The sequence below is a fragment of the Rhinoraja longicauda genome, chromosome 4 (assembly GCF_053455715.1).
Source record: "Rhinoraja longicauda isolate Sanriku21f chromosome 4, sRhiLon1.1, whole genome shotgun sequence".
Lineage (NCBI taxonomy): Eukaryota > Metazoa > Chordata > Chondrichthyes > Rajiformes > Arhynchobatidae > Rhinoraja > Rhinoraja longicauda.
This window is the reverse complement of record NC_135956.1, coordinates 73,860,584-73,882,000: the sequence shown is the minus strand read 5'-3', so window position 1 is coordinate 73,882,000 and position 21,417 is coordinate 73,860,584. Positions and strand designations below refer to the sequence as shown.

Sequence of the window (21,417 nt, the reverse complement as noted above, 5' to 3'; positions counted from 1 at the left end):
ATCCTAGGAAGAGACAACAACTTGACGAACGATAGGTGACGTTTCGGGTCGAGACTCTTCTTCAGACCAGTTTCCGGTCTCGACCCGAAACGGCACCCATTCCTTCTCTCCAGAGATGCTGCCTGTCCCGCTGAGTTACTCCAGCTTTTTGTCACATCTTCGGTTTAAACCAGCATCTGCAGTTCCTTCCTACACAACTTGACTAACACTATGTTTCCCAGCATTTACAAGGATGAGAATAATCACATTAAAAATTTTCAGGAACTTCAACAAACATAGAGAACAATAGCTCAGAAGATCAGGCCCTTCGGCCCACAATGGCTATGAGAAAAATGATACCGACACTATCTCCTACCTATCCACACATAACTCATATCCCTCCATTGTCTGCATATCCATATGTCACCATCATATCTGTCTCAATTACCAATTCTGGCAGCACATTCCAGGCACTCTTAAAAAAAAAAAAAAAATCCCCCACACAGCTAGAAACGTTGCCATCCTCACCTTAAAGCTATGTCTTTGAGTAGGGAAAAAGATTCTGACCATCTACCCTGTCTCTACCTCGGATAATTTAATTTATTTGTATCAGGTCTCTCCACAAACTCCAGCATTCCAGAGAAAACAAACCAAGTCTGTCCATCCTCTCCCTTTAGCTAATACTCCTTAAACCAGATATCATTCTTGTTAAGTTCCAGATGCGAAAATATTTTCTCTGACTGTTACCAAGCGTCACCACCACAAGTTAAGGAGTTGTCCTTGGACTAAAAAATGACTGAAATCCGTAGAAATATATTCCGAGGATTGTGGATGCTTGGTCTTTGAACTCAATAGATTTTTGGATTCTGAGGGATACAGGAATCAGTAAACTTCAGGTGGAAGCTTGGTTTGCAAACTTGAAGATCCATTTAGCCAATAAATATCAGTGTTAATAAACAGATAAAAGTCATTGACCTTTCCCCAGTGGCTACCTGACGCTGCATATTTCTTCAAACAATTCTCAAATTGAAAGAATGCATAGGGTTTATAACCTGTGATCTCTGAAACTGTTCTCCTGAAATTTGCTACCACTAGATTCAACAATTCTAATACTTCTCCAGTCAGACTCCCAAACTGCAGCCCAAGTTCTGCTACACTAACTTCAACTCTTACTAACATCTATTCACCAAGCATCCTATGCTTGTTGACAGACCCCTAAAACACACAAAGCTCACTAACTTAAAAAAATTGCCCAACCTGGCTCCCAAATCTCTTTTTGGCATTGTTCCTAAAAGTCTTGCGATCTCCTCCATTGCTTCAGCCATCAAATGTTAATGCACACTTCAAATTCTGATCCAACTACCATTCTACATCCAACTTTCAATATTCACTTCTGATGCCAATGCTTTCAACTTTTCCAGCTTAAGTGTTCTGGTATTCTCTTCCTAAATGTCAGTTTCTATTCATCTTCATCATGTATCTCAGAGATACTTTGTAGTTGATGGCTTTTGTGAAGCACCATGGGATAGGGTCTCGTGTTGAGATTAAAGAGAATGTTTTCGGCCAAGAATTCAGTTTGAATTTCATAAGCGTTTCCTACCTTTGCATTCACTGGACCATCAATGGCTGTGCTATTCTGTAGTGTTGCGTCAATACCAGAAATATAACTCAGTCTACTGAGATTTGAGCTGGAGTACATCAAAGAGGATGAACTGCTGGAAAAAAAGTTGTATTTTCAGACATTAGGATTAGTGCTGCAATCAACTGACACACACACATTCACAGCAAGATAATTGCAGAAATCTGGCAGTTTTGTTTCTTTTTTTTCCTGCTCTCCTAGCATTTCCCAGTTCTATGGTTACTTTGACACTAAACTACCTCCAGTAGTTACCCACATGGCTATGGTTCACGAGTATCATGCGACAAGGAAGATCAGATAGCTATTGAACCACGTAGCACACAGTAACCCCCCCCAAACTGAACCTCACACTTGGACAAAGTACATATTTTCTATCAAGACAACTCCGACATTCTAATACTAATTCAGTTGTGACCATTCGGCTTAGCGCACGATCAGAAATAAAATTTGGCTCTGATCAATTTGGTGTTATTCTACACCAGGCACCACTTTGAAGTTAGTCAAGAAAGCACACACAATGCTTCCACTTTCTTAGAAGACTGGAATTTTAAACGTCTCCAACGACTCTTACCAACTTCTACAGAAACACTGTAGAAAACATTCTATTAGGACTGGGTTTGGCAAAGGCTCTACTCCAAGACCGCAGGAAATTGCAGTTGTGGATGTTGTTCAGTCTCTCCCCCCCACCGTGACTCCATCTACACTTGACACTACTTGAAGAAAAACAGCCAAGGATCAAGGATCATTTTTGCTCCGTTCATTCCCTCATCTGGGAATGCTGCCTGACCTGCTGAGCTACTCCAGCATTTTGTGTTTGTCCGTGATAAATCAGCATCTACAGATATGCAAGTGGATTTTTTTTTTAACCTTGTTGCAGTTGGTAGCTCGGTGACATTGGTTGGTGAAGAATGAATCAATGGAGAAGTCGATGGTCTCAAAATTAGCTGATCTGCTTCAGATACATGTTCTGCAATGAAAAACATGATAATCACTGAAAAGATTATGCACACTTGCATTAATGTTTTAAACACAGCAATAGGTTCCATAATGAAGAATAATGGCACTTGGGTAAAAGAACAAATCTTCTTTTATATAGTTTCCAATGCTGTGTCTGATCATTAATGAATTACAATTAAATTACAAAAAAACTAAGTCAGACATGGCTATTTTTTGAAAAAAAGTGACTACAAAAGTAAACTAGCAAATAATAGGACAGTTGGTAGGAGCTTCTCTGTGTATTAAAAAAAGTAATATTGAAGTAAACAATTCTCCACATAACTTCCATTGGATTGTTTCTAAGAGGGTACAGTCGAAAACTTGTTATTGCATAAATTAGTTAGTGTGGTCACCAGTGCTTTTTTCGTAGACAAAAAGGTGCCGGTAAGCTTCTCAATAAAAACGTATGCTACATTTATCAACAATATATTTTCCATCAATATACCCATTGTTGGACACCCTTGAACTTGTAATACAATAGACTTTTAGATAAGCACATGGATATGCAGAGCATAAGATATGAATCATCTGCAGGCAGATTAGTTTATTTTGGCATCATGTTTGGCACAGGCTTTGTGGGCCGAAGTACCTGTGTTGTGCTGCTCTACGTTCTTAATAACTGAAGAAGTCTAACAAATTAAATGTTCTAATTTATTGACTTGAGTTATCCATCAGCCATATCAAATCCCGAACAAACAGACTTAAGAACAGTTTTTACCCCAGGGCCATACGTGAACTGAACACTACCTTCTGCAATAGGCAACACTGTTAAAAAATCTTTTGTACTTAATATAATTGTATTTATTTGTTTTTGCATTTATTGCATATATGTTTGTACGCACCGTCAGGATTGGCTATTTTTTAATTTTGTTGTACTCGTTGCAATGACAATAAATGAATATTATTATTATATAATAAATATGCATCACATTAGAGGTGCCAGTATGCCATACTGGTAAATACCATCACAAAAAAACCCACTGGTGGACATTATCATTCTGAACACTTGATTTTTTGATAGCTCACCAGATTGAAAGTCTTTTGGTGTAGCTGGAGTGCAATTAGACTGCACAATGTTGTTTCTCTTTGCCTTTCCATGGAGATCTGGAGTTTCTTGCACATCTCTTCCTAAATGCGGTGTTAAAGTTTTAATTATTGCTCTATCGTTTTCACATATTCTTGAATCTCTAAATCTTTGCTCCACAAGTCCAACATCTTGCATGTTTGGGCAAGGCAAACTGGAAACACTTGTCATTGCATCTTGAACCGCTGAGGACTGAGAAGTAGCAATCAATTGAGTTCTATTTTGACCTGACCTGGACACGCTTGCAGATATCCTTTCTGAAGACTGCCCTTCTCGGAGTTGCGTCATTCCTGTTCCACCTCGAGTTCCTGTTTTACTTTGAATTTTGTCCAAACTCGATTCATTATCTCTTGAACAATGAGCTTTGATTTGTTTTGCTACTCTTATGGTGGTGCCATTCATGGCTGGTATTTCATGGACTTTTCCAACACTTGATAGAGGTGCACTATCACAATAACTTTTATTTACCACCAAATTCGGATCAGTCAACTTACTACTATTACGTTTGGAAAAAGATGGATTTTGAGTCTCAAGTGCACAGGTTTCATTGTGCTCATTTTGACTGTTGCACCCGATTTCACCCTCAACCGATCTGAGTGAATTGGCCATTTCAACATTTCGTTCCTGCAATTTCTCTTCTGAATGCATAATATTCTTGTTTTTCTGCTTGCTGGTGCCATTCGACATGGATTCCATTGAAAATGAATTTAACATGCTTTGAGGATTCCTGGAACTTTCAGATAAAACAGAAGAAACAGATTTAGACATCAACTTGAGTTCAGATTTGGGTATCTCACTCTTCGTGGCCCCTGGGATTTCAGTTTTTTTTGACATGTTATTGATCACATGGCCTTTCTGGGTCGTCACTTGAGTGGGTTCTTCACTTATTGCTTGTGGCTTATTTTTCTTCCGGTTTTTATTAGAAAGTTCCAAAATCATCGATGCCAGCTGAGCAGGGTCAGCACTTACTGAAGCGTCAGCTATAGCAGAAGCAATTGTACTTATGCTCAAGATTGAATCTGTGTTCAATTTAGTTTCTTTAATCTTCAGATTCAAACTTAATCCTGTATTCTAAGAAAGAAAAATAGATCTCAGTAATCTTTTCAATACAATTTAAACTAAACAGGCAAACGATATTTTCAGAATGCAACACCACTTCCCAAACTGTCTACCCACCTTCCCCATCAAACACATGTTTGTCCAACTGTAGAACCTATAGGCAGGCTTATTCATACAAAGCGGAAACCATAAAATTGTAGCGGAATTAGCTCATTCTCAACCCCGTTCAGATTAAAGCTTTCACTGGATTTAAACCAAGGTTGAATATAATTGCACTTTATATATGCACGATTCAGATGATAGTGTTACTGACCATACTTTCTTTCGTTTGAGTGGTTGAACTTGGTTCCTTGTTCAAGCTGTGATCTTCAGTCTGCTTATCAACCAGAATTGTAGTTGAAAATTCTGCAGAAGTTCCACAAAGAGTTTGATCCAGAGTGTCTGCATGAAAATTAAGTCTTTGATGCATCAATACATAACACCATGTAAAATGAGAAAATCTCAGTATAATGAACCAAATGGTAGCAGCTATTAAGTGCAATATTGTTTGTAGATGTGTTCCAAACAAACAATAAAGAAATGAAATGTTCATCAGGCAATTAGTTGAGTGAAAACAGATTATTTGACAATTTAAAACAAGTCAACAACTTCATCCAAATTAAGAATTCAATGGAGATTAAGATGTATGGGACTTAATCGTTTGGATTTATAACTGGAACGGTGCTATTCTGTCTGGAGGCCTGTGACCAGTGATGTTCCACAGTGATCAGTATTGGGACTTTTGTTTGGGACTGGCAAGACATTGATGTAAATGTAGGTGGTTTGGTTAGTATGTTTGCAGACAACATGGTGGATTTGTGGACAGTCAGTTAGGCTATCAAAGGATACGGAAGGATATATATATATATATCAATTACAGATATAGTTTGATAAATGTAGACAGCATTTAATCCAAGTATGAGGCATTTATGAGGGTGAATACAAGAGGAAAGTATGCAGTTGATGGCTAGATTCTTAGCAGAAATGGAGTACGAGGGATCTTGGGGAATAAGTCCTGAAAGTAGCAGCACAGGTGGAAATGAGTGGCAAATGGTATGGTATTCTTGCCTTGGTCGAGGCATTGAATATAAGAGTTAGGAAGTCACCATGCAGTTTTATAAAACGTTAGTTGTATTGCATTTGGAGCATTGCGTGCAGTACAGGTTGCCCCATGACAGGATGTGGAGGCTTTGGAGAGGGTGCCGGTTTACCAGAATGTCGTCCAGTTTAGAGGGTATTAGCTATAAGTCAGATAAACTTTGATTGCTTACTCTGTAACGTTAAGAGTTTGAGAGGAAATCTGACAGAAGTATATAAAATTCTGAGGGGTAGAGACAGGGTAGAAATGCCAAAGACTAGAGGGCAGAGCTTTAAAGTGTGAGAAAGAAAGTTGAAAGGAGATATGTGGGGTAAGTGTTCTGTGTTCAATGTTTAAAATTCAATTTTATATTACCTGAACAAAGTGTATCATCCTTGCACAGTTGTTTGCCTTCTTCCTGGATTTCTGACAAATCAGAAGGTCGAATTAAAGCCACTGGTGTTCTCTGTTTTGGTGATGTTATGGCATATCCAAACGAAGGCTATGAAATTTGGTAATGTCATGGAATTTTATCAAAATATATTCAGGAAAAAATGTAAACAGAAGTTTAAATGCTTTTAATTTTGCACAACTCTCCACCATTCTCAAGGACCTCTTGTTCACCAAATTTGGGTGGCACAGCTGATAGAGCAGTTGCTCACAGCGCCAGAGACCTGACGTTCAATCCTGACCGCAGGTGCTGTCTGTGTCTAACTCACAAGTTATAAGAGTAGAATTAGGCCATTTGGCCCATTGAATCTACTCCGCCATTCAATCATGGCTGATCTCTGCTACCTAATCCCATTTTCCTGCCTTCTCCCCATAATCCTTGACACCCGTTCTAATCAAGAACTTGTCTATCTCTGCCTTAAAAATATCTACTGACTTGACCTCCACAGCACTCTGTGGCAATGAGTTCCATTTAACTACTCTCTGACTAAAAAAGATCCTCCTCACTTCCTGTTTAAAAGAGTGCCCTTTAATTCTGAGGCTATGACCTCTGGTCCTAGACTCTCCCACCAGTGGAAACATCCTTTCCACATCCACTCTATGTCTTTTAATTTGCACATTATACTGATTTGACTGTGTGGGTTTCAATAGACAATAGACAATAGGTGCAGGAGTAGGCCATTCAGCCCTTCGAGCCAGCACCGCCATTCAATGCGATCATGGCTGATCACTCTCAATCAGTACCCCGTTCCTGCCTTCTCCCCATACCCCCTCACTCCGCTATCCTTAAGAGCTCTATCCAGCTCTCTCTTGAAAGCATCCAACGAACTGGCCTCCACTGCCTTCTGAGGCAGAGAATTCCACACCTTCACCACTCTCTGACTGAAAAAGTTTTTCCTCATCTCCGTTCTAAATGGCCTACCCCTTATTCTTAAACTGTGGCCCCTTGTTCTGGACTCCCCCAACATTGGGAACATGTTTCCTGCCTCTAATGTGTCCAATCCCCTAATTATCTTATATGTTTCAATAAGATCCCCCCTCATCCTTCTAAATTCCAGTGTATACAAGCCCAATCGCTCCAGCCTTTCAACATACGACAGTCCCGCCATTCCGGGAATTAACCTAGTGAACCTACGCTGCACGCCCTCCATAGCAAGAATATCCTTCCTCAAAGTTGGAGACCAACACTGCACACAGTACTCCAGGTGCGGTCTCACCAGGGCCCGGTAGAACTCCAGTTTCCTCCCACATCCCAAAGACGTGCAGTGTCTGTAAATTGCCCCCTAACTTGTCGGGAATGGGATAGAAATGAACTAGTGTGAAAGGGTAATCTATGGTCAGCGTGGACTCGGTGAGCCAAAGAACCCGTTTTCATGCTGATTTACTAGACTAAACATTACACTGGGAAAATTAACTGAAATTCTACTTTGGGAAAGATGAATTTGTGTTAAAAAAAATTTTGGTCTCAAATGCAATCTGGAACTCACTCGTTTTACTTTACTACTTTCTTCACCGAGACATCCAAGTGCCTCTGATCTTTCACCAAAGAACTCTCCTAGAGTGAGTCGAAGGTAACTCTGATCTCCTTGCACAACGTCAGATGCTGTTGATGACTCTGCCAATTTCAGACTAGAAGGCATCTTCCATGAATCATTTCCAAGTGACTCATCAGTGCACATCACTTCCATTTTATCCTCCTGCAGGGAATATGAACAAAGACTTAAATTACAAGCATTAAATGGTGGGAAATTTGCAGCATGTTTGGCAATTTTCCCAAATGTTGATCCAATTCTAATTATGCACAAATACCAGGCAATAATGATTGGTGTTTTATCACTGGGTAATATTGGCTTTGGAAGTACATGATATTTGTAATTACAATTCTCAAAATGTGGTATTTTGCTGTACAAACTAAAAACCATGAGGCTTAACAGTGGAAAGCGTGAAATATTAATGATTTCTGAACAGGGATAAAGGAGCAAGAATTCGCTCCCATTCGTTTTGCTGTAATGCAGGTTTCCATAAACCTAACTTGATACAATTGATCAATATGTATTACACAGAGTAAATTGGTTGCAACACAAATTCGATCGGAACCAAAAGATCCTTTAATGTTACTTTGGAAATTGACAAGCAGATAAAATGTCTTAGGAATAAGGCTTGCCGAGGAAAGAATTTTCAGAGATATCATTGGCTCAAGAACAATGCTGGGTGGCCATTGAAAGTGTCCACTGATACCTGTGCAATGATACTGTATTAAACAAAGTAACATTAGAGCACATGGTATTGGGGGTAGGGTACTGACATGGATAGAAAATTGGTTGACAGACAGAAGGCAAAGAGTGGGGATAAATGGGTCCCTTTCGGAATGGCAGGCAGTGACCAGTGGGGTACCGCAAGGTTCGGTGCTGGGACCCCAGCTATTTACGATATACATTAATGACTTAGATGAAGGGATTAAAAGTACCATTAGCAAATTTGCAGATGATACTAAGCTGGGGGGTAGTGTGAATTGTGAGGAAGATGCAATAAGGCTGCAGGGTGACTTGGACAGGTTGTGTGAGTGGGCGGATACATGGCAGATGCAGTTTAATGTAGATAAGTGTGAGGTTATTCACTTTGGAAGTAAGAATAGAAAGGCAGATTATTATCTGAATGGTGTCAAGTTAGGAAGAGGGGATGTTCAACGAGATCTGGGTGTCCTAGTGCATCAGTCACTGAAAGGAAGCATGCAGGTACAGCAGGCAGTGAAGAAAGCCAATGGAATGTTGGCCTTCATAACAAGAGGAGTTGAGTATAGGAGCAAAGAGGTCCTTCTACAGTTGTACCGGGCCCTGGTGAGACCGCACCTGGAGTACTGTGTGCAGTTTTAGTCTCCAAAATTGAGGAAGGATATTCTTGCTATTGAGGGCATGCAGCGTAGGTTCACTAGGTTAATTCCCGGAATGGCGGGACTGTCGTATGTTGAAAGGCTGGAGTGATTGGGCTTGTATACACTGGAATTTAGAAGGATGAGGGGGAGTTGGCTGCGCCTAACGGCTGCGGCTCTCTGGCAGTCTGTTGTCTTTTTTTCTTTTTTTTTGTTTGTGTCGGTGTTGGGATGGTTTTTGTTTCTGTTTTTGGCTGTGTATGTGTGGTGGGGGTGTGTGGTGGGGGTGTGGGGCGGGGGGAAACCTTTATTTTATTAGGTCTCTTCCCCGGGGCGCGGCTCGGCTGCGGGCCTTAACATTGCCGGCGCAGCTCGGCTGCGGGACGTTTCAGTGCCCGGTGCGGCTCGGCTGCGGGCCTTAACATTGCCGGCGCAGCTCGGCTGCGGGACGTTTCAGTGCCCGGTGCGGCTCGGCTGCGGGCCTTAACATTGCCGGCGCAGCTCGGCTGCGGGACGTTTCAGTGCCCGGTGCGGCTCGGCTGCGGGCCTTAACATTGCCGGCGCAGCTCGGCCGCGGGACGTTTCAGTGCCCGGTGCGGCTCGGCCGCTGGACTTAACATCGCCCGGTGCGGCCGCGGGACGTTTCAGTGCCCAGTGCGGCTCGGCCGCTGGACTTAACATCGCCCGGTGTGGCCGCGGGACGTTTCAGTGCCCGGTGCGGCTTGGCCGCTGGACTTAACATCGCCCGGTGAGGCCGCGGGACGTTTCAGTGCCCGGTGTGGCCGCGGGACGTTTCAGTGCCCGGTGCGGCTCGGCCGCGGGACATTTCAATGCCCGGTGCGGCTTGGCCGCTGGACTTAACATCGCCCGGTGTGGCCGTGGGACGTTTCAGTGCCCGGTGCGGCTTGGCCGCTGGACTTAACATCGTCAGCGCTGTTCGGCCGCGGGACGTTTCAGTGCCCGGTGCGGCTCGGCCGTTGGACTTAACATCGCCCGGTGCGGCCGCGGGACGTTTCGGTGCCCGGGGCGGCTCGGCCGGGGGGCCTTCCATCCCCTTGCGGGGGCTGTGCGTGTCGTTTGCCTCGGTAGGGGTCGAGCTGCCTGTCCGTGGGTGCGGGGGGAAGAGAGGGGAAGTTTTTGTTGCCTCCATCACAGTGAGGGGGTGTTTGGAGTCACTGTGATGGATGTTTGTGTTGGGGTCGGGTGTCCTGTGTTCTTTTCTTTTTGCTGTATTTTGTGTGACTGCTGAAATTTCGCTCGGTGTTGTGCCGAGTGACAATAAAGTGTTGTTATGTTATGTTATGTTATCTTATTGAAACATACAAGATAATTAGGGGATTGGACACATTAGAGGCAGGAAACATGTTCCCAATGTTGGGGGAGTCCAGAACAAGGGGCCACAGTTTAAGAATAAGGGGTAGGCCATTTAGAACGGAGATGAGGAAGAACTTTTTCAGTCAGAGTGGTGAAGGTGTGGAATTCTCTGCCTCAGAAGGCAGTGGAGGCCAGTTCGTTGGATGATTTCAAGAGAGAGCTGGATAGAGCTCTTAAGGATAGCGGAGTGAGGGGGTATGGGGAGAAGGCAGGAACGGGGTACTGATTGAGAGTGATCAGCCATGATCGCATTGAATGGCGGTGCTGGCTCGAAGGGCTGAATGGCCTACTCCTGCACCTATTGTCTATTGTCTATTGTCATACAGCCTTCAGTAATTTTAGCTTGCAGTAATGAAAAAGCATTAAAGACTTAATTCTGAAAATGCTGCAGGGAAAAATAACAATGAGAGTCTGAAATTAATTACACATACACACACAAGCCTTGCAGCCAATCCTGACTGACGTTAATAAGGCCACATGACAACTTAACAAAAAAGGTCCTGAAATATTCTCCATCCCTCCAGTCTGAAAAAACCATCTATTCCAACTGTTTTCATTCGAGCCTGTTTTCAATTCAAAATATCAATGACACAAGGGTTCAGGAGATCTTCAAATTGTTTCTTCCAGCAGCATTGACTAACTTTGCCCATGAAAAGTTCAGCTCTATTCTTAACACTGATTGTTTGGAGTCAAGGGTGTTTGAAACCACAGAATAAAATGACGTACCTTCAGAAAGGAGATGGAGGAATTAATTTTGTCAGAGGGTGGTGAATCTGTGGAATTCATTGCCACAGACAGCTGTGGAGGCCAAGTTAATGAATGTTTTAAAAGCAGAGATGGACAGATTCTTGACTAATAAGGGCGTCAGGGGTTACGTGGTAAAGGCAGGAGAATGGGGTTGAAAGGGATATATCAGCCATGATTGAATGGCAGAGCAGGCTTGACAGACCGAATGGCCCAATTCGACTCCAAGAACTTATGCTCCAGTCATCCTCAAGGTGCAAGACCTCCAACACTCTTTCAACTATGTTGTCCAAGGTCACAGGCTTTTTTATATTGGTTCTCAGCCTCCATTTACTTATTTGCTTTCAAAGACAAGGCCTAATTCCCTAGATCTTAAAAAGCTTCTACACCTGCCAAGTTTACATGAATAACCTTCTCTCAAACCTGAATAAACTTGTGGTCTTCCTCAAATTCTTCTTGATCTTCTTCAATTAATGCAGCAGCTTTGTCTGCAGATAACATCAAAACAAAATTAGGACAATCATTTCAAAATTTCTTGAAAAATATTTTATGATTGACAAAATCGTACCACCACTTATAAAATCTTCTTCTTGAATACTATGAGAGAGATCAGTTGGCAAATTGAATTGACACGGTTCTTGATCCAATGAATAATAATAAGCCAGATCAGTCACCCAGCAACCATCTTCATTTTGGTAAACGACTTCAGGTTTTGCCTCTGCAAAATGAGAGAAGAGGTGCCTTAGTTTAAGTCTCTCCATGACTTTATCTAATTCATATGTTCAATCTCAAGAACACTTTAATTGACAGAAATATACAGTGCATTCAGAAAGTATTTAGACCCCTTCACTTTTTCCACATTTTGCTATGTTACAGCCTTATTTTAAAATGGATTAAATTCTTTTTTTTTATCATCAATCTACACACAATACCCCATATTAAAAAAGCAAAAACAGGTGTTTAGAAATTTTTGCAAAGTAATTAAAAAGAAATAACTGAAATATCAGTTACATAAGTATTCAGACCCTTTGCTATGACACTCAAAATTGAGCTTATGTTCATCCTGTTTTCATTGATTATTATTGAGATGTTTCTACAACTTGATTGGAGTCCACCAGTGGTAAACTAAATTGATTGGACACGATTTGAAAAGGCACATATAAGGTCCCACAGTTGATAGTGCATGTCAGAGCAAAAACCAAGCCATGAAGACTAAGGAATTATCCATAGACCTCCGAGGCAGGATTGTGTCGAGACACAGATCTGGGGACGGGTATAAAACAATTTCTGCAGCATTGCAGGTCCCGAAGAGCACAGTGGCCTCCGTCATTCTTAAATGGAAGAACTTTGGAACCATCAGGACTCTTCATAGAGCTGGCCGCCCTGCCAAACTGAGCAATTGGGGGAGAAGGGCCTTGTTCAGGGAGGTGACCAAGAACCCGATGGTCACTCTGACAGAGCTCCAGAGTTCCTCTGTGAAGATGGGAGAACCTTCCAGAAGAACAACTATATCTGCAGCACTCCATCAATCAGGCCTTTATGGTAGAGTGGCTGGACGGAAGCCACTCCTCAGTAAAAGGCACATAGTTAGATAGAGCTCTGGGGGCTAGTGGAATCAAGGGATATGGGGAGAAGTTGGGCACAGGTTACTGATTGTGGATGATCAGCCATGATCACAATGAATGGCAGTGCTGGCGGAGAAAGGCCTCCTCCTGCACCTATTTTCTATGTTTTCTATGTTTCTAAGACAGCCTGCTTGGAGTTTGCCAAAAGGCATCTAAAGGACTCTCAGACCATGAGAAACAAGATTCTCTGGTCTGATGAAACCAAGATTGAACTCTTTGGCCTGAATGCCAAGCGGCACCGCTCATCACCTGGCCAATACCATACCTACGGTGAAGCATGGTAGTGGCAGCATCATGCAGTGGGGATGTTTTTCAGCAGCAGAAACTGGGAGACTAGTCAGGATCAAGGGAAAGATGAACAGAGAAAAGTACAGAGAATCCTTGATGAAAACCTGCTCCAGAGCGTTCTGGGCCTCAGACTGGTGCTGAGGTCCACCTTCCAACAGGACAATGATCCTAAGCACACAGCCAAGACAACGCAGGAGTGGCTTCAAGACAAGTCTGTGAATGTCCTTGAGTGGCCGAGCCAGAGCCTGGACTTGAACCCGATCGAACAGCTCTGGAGGGAACTGAAAAAGTGCTGTGCATCGACGCTCCCCATCCAACCTGACAGAGCTTGAGGGGATCTGCAGAGAAGAGTGGGAGAAATTACCCAAATACAGGTTGCCAAGCTTGTGGCATCGTACCCAAGAAGACTCGAGGCTGTAATCGCTGCCAAAGGTTCCTCAACAAAGTACTGAGTAAAGGGTTTGAATACTTATGTAAATGTGATATTTCAGTTATTTATTTTTAATTACTTTGCAAAAATGTCTAAACACCTGTTTTTGCTTTTTCATTATGGGGTATTGTGTGTAGATTAATGATAAAAAAATGAATTTAATCCATTTTAAAATAAGGCTGTAACATAGCAAAATGTGGAAAAAGTGAAGGGGTCTGAATATTTACTCAATGCACTGTAAGTGAATTAGTCTGCTCACTTGACATGAACACATGCATTTTTGGATCTAATCAGAAGCAATAGCCCTGACCAATAATCTACCATCTATTTCAATTGTATTGCAGTCAGCTCTAGTGCAGCTACTAGAAACAGGGATAATCCAGGAAATATAGAACATCGCCTCACATCACGGTAGTGAAGCTATTGGAATGGATCTTTGGCGATAGGATTACACCCATTTTAAAGAGACAGGGCTAATTAAGGACAATCAGCATGGATTTGTGCAGGGCTTGTCATGTCTTAAGAACTTGAGTGAGTTTTTTGAAGCGGTGACAAAGTAGATTAAAAAGGATAGAGCAGTGGATATTTTCCACATAGCTTCTGTAAGACATTTGACAAAGTCACTCATGGAAAGCTGATCCAGCAGATTAAGATAGATGGGATCCAGTGACCTGGCAGTTTAGGATTCAGAACTCGTTTACCTTTGGTAAATGGGTGGTGTTGAAAGGGTGTCATTCTGGCTAGAGGACATGGCTAATGGTATTCCACAGATTTCAGTGCTGGAATCTCATTTACAATATGTACAAATTACTTGGACGAAACTGGAGCTGGGCTGGTTAGTGAGGTTATGGAGAACAGAACATTTGGTGGAGTTGCAGACAGTGAAGGTAGCTGAAGGATTTATATATAAATTAATCATAGATATGGGCAGAGAATTGGCAGCTGGGGTTTAATCCAAGCCAGAACGATGACGTACTATGACAAAGATCATTTGATTATTTAACAGATTAAATAAACTGTTAACAATTAAAATTGTGGCTATTTCTGGAAACAGCAATTACAACTAGTACCTTTATTATCCATTGTGGAGTAGTCCATGCTGCATTCAGCTTTCTGCTGGTCATAAAACAGGATATTTTTTGAGGAATTTTGCCACATGTCGTCTGCGCTTTCATCTTGATAAACAGGGGACAAGTAGACAGCTGCAAGAGGTGGGCCCAAACCTGCATTTGAAGACTGGTCAGCAACATCGCCATTTTCCATAACAAACGTCTGTTCCACGGTCGCAACGCCACAAGGTCCATCTCGAAGCCCCAAGCTGTTATCACCACTTGGTGGGCAGGTAATCTGTGAAAGACGAAGAGGCGTGGAAAGTGCCTGATTGGGTGCGGTATTATTACCGCCGCCAGAGCGAAAATATACAGAATCCAGCTTCATGTCATCGTTCACACCAGTGTCCAAAGTACCCTGTAGAACAAAATAGCTGTCTATTAATGGTTCAGCCAGACAAATACTTGTAAGAGTAGGTAAAAGTTATAAAATGCCCTCAAATACACTAAGCGAAATAAGACAATCAATTGGACACAATGATTTCTTTAAAAAAGCAAGGTTATTGCAAGATCCACGACACCAATTTTGATTTAGTAAACTGAGCATCTAAAATAATTAAGAATATGTATCAAAACTGGATGACAACCTACAGCACAACCAGTGTTTAATTTGGGTTCAATTCAACCCAGATTATTGAGATAAGGCAAAGTGACAGCAAAGATCCTTCCACAAGCAAATTGCCAAATTTCCATCCAGATCCAATTTGCACAAATCCATGAAACTATTGCAAAACACACAGTACTTCAATTGTTTTACCAAGATAACAAGTACACAACAGAGGGGAGTACTCGCCTCGCAAAGATCGTAGCACACTGGGAAAGAAAGGCCAACCCTACAATCTCACTCACAAACAGAAATGAACAATCCAGTGCAGTTCCTCCCAAAGGTAAACGGAGATAATTTAATGGTAATGTGTGGGGCAAGGTTTTTTAAAAATAAACAGAATGGAGGGGGCCTGGAACAAATTGCCAGGGTAGAGCCCATACCTGTGCTGTACTGTTCTATGTAATAGTAAATGAAATGTGATGATTCTGAAAAATTGAGCAGTACAATTCAAATCACAGATGCATTCTGAAGTTTAGAAAATAACTTGAAAGACACAAGACGACAGAAAATGGAAAACCTATTTTGTTTTCTTACCTCATTCTGACCAGGTATACATTCCCTATTTCCCTGTAACGGAAGTGTACCAAGCATTTGATCTTGTCCGGCTACATTCCTATCCACTATTCGGAGGCTTTGGGAATTATCAGATATTGCATTATTAGAAGATACATTTGCCGTGTTGTCATTGTCATCGCCTCCTGTTATATTTCTGCCTGTTATTTTACGTCTCCAGCGACTGGAGGTTGCAGCTGGATGAGTTGACACACCAATTCCATCATCTTCATTCCCACTGCTGCCATCTCCTCCATCACCTGAAACGGCAGTGCACGTTTAAATATCGATATTAACATGTACACTATTAATTAAAGCACAATCGCAAGTTCATGTGAAAATTAGCTCAACTGGATCTAATGTTGCTTTATATAATAAGTAGAGCCCAATATATTCATTATCACACACATTCTAACTTGGCAACTGCTCTTGACCATCTGAACTTGAGAGAATGGTGAACACAGCCCAGACCATGTCAGGCATGTTACTTTCTCACATCCACCCCATCTTCATGATGTGTTGCATCAAGGAGGCTGGAATTGGCATAAAAAATGCCTGCCACTTCGGGAAGATATGACATTTTGACTTCTAACCATCATTATCTTTGCAGGAACTTTACTTATTAATGCTTCTTAGCTGAACCACTTCTGGAGAAGTGATGCCCTTTACATTGGCTATTTGGCCCACATAAACAGCTGCCCGAGAGTTAATCAGGATATAGGAAGGTCGACGGAGAAATTGTAATGACGTGCATGGCAATGTTGTGTGTTTATATGCACGCACCACTTTGTGAAGATACAGGAACTTGAGACGCTGGACGTCAAGACTTCAGAATAGTTTCTTCCTCACTGCTATTGGACTCCTGAACCAATCATCTCTTTCACAACTCTTCCCCGGAGGTGCTGTCCATATTCTTACCTTGTTTAGTTATTCCGCTATTGTGCCTTTGTGGCGGATCAGGCCACTCCTTGGGTCAGCCCCCTCGTTACGTGACGGACAGGCGAAAGGGGTTAAAAGCCAGACCAAGGGAAGGCTTATCTTATCCCTAGGAGAACTACGCTGTGGGCAGGAGCTCACAGCCTAATAAAAGAATCTTACTAAACACTGCCTGGCGTCTTGCCTTTTCTCTGGCCTCCGCCAGGCCACTACATTGGTGACCTCGACGGACATCACACGTAGTGATGTCAAACGATAATGTGCAACCCGGTCCTGCCGCCCTCGTGCAACCCGGTCCTGCCGACCTCGAGGCCGTCTCCCTCAAACTCCCATTCCGCTGGCAGACACCTCGACGGTCACCTGCGCGCGGGCCTTGGCGGCGCACTGGATCGCCCGGTTCGGGGTGCCACTGGACATTACATCCGACCGGGGGCCACAGTTCACTTCGGAACTGTGGTCGGCCATGGCAAGACTCTTGGGTGTCAGCCTACACCACACTACGGCGTACCATCCACAGTCGAACGGGTTGGTGGAACGCTTTCACCGCCAGCTGAAAGCTGCCCTGAAGGCTCGGCTCACGGGCCCAGACTGGGTGGACGCCCTGCCGTGGGTTTTGCTGGGGATCCGCACCGCACCCAAGGAGGACTTGGCCTCCTCCTCCGCCGAGTTGGTGTACGGGGCCCCCTTGACGGTTCCCGGGGAGTTCATCCCACCAGCGCAGGGTCGAGTGGAGCAGCCTTCTGACGCCCTGCAACGTCTTCGGCAGACGGTGGGCAGGCTGGCACCTGTGCCCACGTCACGTCATGGGACATTCCAGCCACACGTCCCTGCCGCTCTGGAGGACTGCCAGTTTGTGTTCCTGCGCAGGGACGCACACCGATCACTTCTCCAGCGGCCGTACGAGGGCCCCTTCCGGGTCCTGCAACACGGCTCGGCCACATTCGTTCTGGACATGGGGGGTCGCAGAGAGACTGTTTCGGTCGCACGGCTGAAGCCGGCACACGTGGACATTGATCGGCCGGTGCCGGTTGCACAGCCCCGCCCGCGCGGTCGCCCCCCGTCCAAGCTACCCCCTCCAGTGTCTGCTACGACCCCTCCACCTGTCGGTCAGTCGCCGGTCCCTGCGCCGGTCATGGTGCGCACCCGGGCTGGTCGCCTCGTGCGCCCTCCTGTCCGTTTTGTACCTCCGGTTCTTGGGGGGGGTCCTGTGGCGGATCAGGCCACTCCTTGGGTCAGCCCCCTCGTTACGTGACGGACAGGCGAAAGGGGTTAAAAGCCAGACCAAGGGAAGGCGTATCTTATCCCTAGGAGAACTACGCTGTGGGCAGGAGCTCACAGCCTAATAAAAGAATCTTACTAAACACTGCCTGGCGTCTTGCCTTTTCTCTGGCCTCCGCCAGGCCACTACACCTTGATATTTTATGTTGTATATTCAAATAGCACCACAATCATGCATCATTTTGCACTCTTCATTGAAGCCAGTATACAAGGACTTTCATTGCACCCTGGTGTATATGACAATAAACTAACCTGAAACTGAAATTACCTTCAACACCCTAAGGTGGTGGCAAGGGGAGGGATAAAATGTGCTGGTGGACAGTCCATTTGAAGATGGACTGGTTCACAATACGAATGACAGCAACATTATTCAGGTCATAATAATGGAGAAGGAAGTCATTAGGGTTCACTCCAGTCAAAGTGACTTTAAATACAAGAATGAATGGAAGCAAAATAAATTATGCTCCCCATTTCTCAGAGGAAGGCAAGCAGGACATAAATCATTGAATAGAACATAAAACAGTACAGCAGAAGAACAAGCTCTTCAGTCCACAATGTCTGTGCCAAACATGATGCCAAGACCAACTCTTACCTGCCTGCACATAATTCATATCCCTCCATATCCATGTGCCTTTCCATAAGTCTTTTAAATGCCACAATTGTATCTGCCTCCACCACCACCCCTGGCAGCTCCATCCAAGCACTCACCACTCTATAATTGGAAAAAAACTTGCCCAACAGTATTAGGGCGACTAGAACTGCCAGGAATACTCCAAATGCAGCCCCAACAAATTACTGTAAAGCTGCATCTTGACAACCTAACTCTAACACTCAACCCATGAAGGCAAGAAAAGTTTGTTCTGCGAGTTGTTCTGTAAAAAGGTTTGGGAATCCATAACATGCATCCACCAGAAATGTCATGCGAATAAAAGCATCCTGATGCCATCAATTATAGTCAAGGGAGTATAATAATCTCCGTTAGCTCAGGTGTTTAAATTCATCCATTCATATAGCGAAATCCAAGCGAGGCGAGAGACATCATTTTGAACCAAAAGAACTCGTTACATGCTCTGTATGAAACGAACACAACTATCATGAATTTGCACGAAAATGCTACAAACTAATGCTCATTTTCCAGTTTAACTGGAAATGGAAAACTCATTTGTATTTGGAATCTCAGGTTTTTAAACATAATCGACTCAATAGGATAAGCTAACTCGCTAAGGCAGTAGCATTGATTGATCTGGCGTCAATTTTTTAAAAGAAAACTTAAAGTTGGGACTCGTTTGAAAAATATAAATTCTTTTCAATTGAGACTGAAAAATTGGGATAAACAAATAAACAAGTTTAGAATAATTTAGTTTAGAGATACAGCGCGGAAACAGGCCCTTCGGCCCACCGAGTCCGCGCCGACCAGCGATCCCTGCACGTTAGGCCTAGCAACAGCATGGGTTTTACAGGATCTCACAGGAATGAGATGGGTTCCTATATAAAGGGTGCAGCAATCAGTGTTCCAGATCCTTTATCATTTTGTAAGGGAAATGTTTAAAAAACACATTGCATTAAAGACTTGTAGTCAGAAACCATAACAGAATGGCTCTGTTCTTTATTTTTATTATTTATATTTATTAATAATCTTTATTAAAGAACATCGCTAGTTGTTTTACATGGGATAGTCAATAATGTGCTCACCTACAATTGGGGAGTTTATGACTCGACCCTCTACTGATCTTCTGAATTCAAGTCCAACCTCGCTTAGTTCATCAAGTGGCCCAATGGACTCGTCAGAACTACCTCCTTCCAATCCTGGTCGAAAGTTGGGCTGATTGCTCTCTCCAAGCTGCAAGAAAAATTCATGCAAAGTTCGCAAATAATATTTTGGATCTATTAGCTTTTTACCCCTATTGAGCGATTGGGCTTCTAGCCCACATTAGTGTAACAAGAAAGTGATTTTTAAAAAATTCTTGTGGCACGTTATTGCCACTATAAGATTTTAAAATCTATCTGGTTAAAGATGGACAAGGGGACTTAGAGACAAAGTCATATTAAATCATATTAACCCTCTTACTCTCTCTCTCCCCAAGTTTATAGTTTTATATTTTTATTTTTACTTTCTCTCTTCAAAAATTTAAAAATTGAAGCTATGTAAGAACTTTGTAACAAATGTGTTTTTTCTTATTTCGATTTGTACATATGCTTTTCAAAAATAAAAAATAAAATAAAAAAATAAATAAAAAATGCAGATCAGGATAATTTACCTAACCAGGGTAACCAGGTAAAAGGAAATCAACCTAGAACAGGACTATGCTAATATCTCATAAGATTAATTTATCTGTCCATACTTAACATTAAGGCTGCCAAAAGCTTCAAGTATCAACTGCACTTTAACTCCAAAAAATTCTGAGGAGAAACTGTTCCATCCGAGATGGATTAGCGATGGACAAGAAAATATCTGAATAATTAATCAATTAAAATTTGGAAAACTGCCAAAAGTTGCATCTGGATAAGCACAAAACCAAGGAAGTATAAGGTTGGGTTAGTGGGAATGTAGTGAAGGTTTACCAGATTCCTGGCGTGATGTTTCGTCATGAAAATTTAAGCAGTTTGGATCCATATCATCTAAGTTCATAAGAAACATAGGTGATCTCATTGAAATGTACAAAACTCACAGTATTGAAAGGCCGGATACAAAGTTAATATTTCTCCTACACCGGATACCCAGAACCAGGTAAAGTAGCCTCAAAATAAGGGGTCAGCTATTCAAGACAAAGACGAGAAGAATCTTTGAAATTCTCTCCCCAAAACTTCTGTGGAAGTGCAGTATTTTCAAGACTGAAATAGATAGTATATTTATTCATTTGGGAATCCAGTTGTATGGGGTGCAGGCAAACAGCACTCAAGCAGACTATTAAGGAATGATAAAGTAGGCACAAGAGGCAGAGTATTATGCTCCTGCTTTGATATAAAGAGAATAAATAATTTCCAAATAGCTTTTATGACTTTATGCAGCTCGAGCAAAACTTATAAATTAATATTGAATATCCCGTTCAACCCTCTCCCTGCCAACACTTCAAAATAAGTTAGAAAATACACACCAACTCCCTGGCTGCATGGGATAATGCCTCTCTTGGCAAAGTACTCTGTTTCTGAATTGCCTCCAACTCATCTTCTGTATCCTCACCACTTGAAGGTGCAGAATCCATTCCAGTTGCTGCTTGCCGAACAGGTGGCATTTGAAAATCATCCTATAACATTGCAAATAATCCTTTAAATAGACAATC

The 21,417-nt window shown here is 42.7% G+C and overlaps 1 protein-coding gene across 4 annotated transcripts in view; it reads right to left on the bottom strand.

The window, feature by feature from the left end:
• Positions 1-21,417, bottom strand: part of cep192 (centrosomal protein 192) — an 84,591-nt gene that overhangs the window by 50,544 nt on the left and 12,630 nt on the right. For 2 of the 4 annotated variants that reach the window (XM_078398068.1, XM_078398071.1), the window contains exons 9-20: positions 21,232-21,381; positions 19,829-19,976; positions 15,905-16,182; positions 14,725-15,121; positions 11,880-12,029; positions 11,735-11,799; positions 7,812-8,021; positions 6,250-6,376; positions 5,071-5,198; positions 3,641-4,769; positions 2,486-2,585; positions 1,580-1,694 (exon numbers count right to left, since the gene is read on the bottom strand). In XM_078398068.1, the coding sequence (XP_078254194.1) occupies positions 1,580-1,694; positions 2,486-2,585; positions 3,641-4,769; positions 5,071-5,198; positions 6,250-6,376; positions 7,812-8,021; positions 11,735-11,799; positions 11,880-12,029; positions 14,725-15,121; positions 15,905-16,182; positions 19,829-19,976; positions 21,232-21,381 (2,997 nt within the window). The remainder of the gene's footprint in view (positions 1-1,579; positions 1,695-2,485; positions 2,586-3,640; positions 4,770-5,070; positions 5,199-6,249; positions 6,377-7,811; positions 8,022-11,734; positions 11,800-11,879; positions 12,030-14,724; positions 15,122-15,904; positions 16,183-19,828; positions 19,977-21,231; positions 21,382-21,417) is intronic. The other 2 variants (XM_078398069.1, XM_078398070.1) reach the window with 2 other exon arrangements.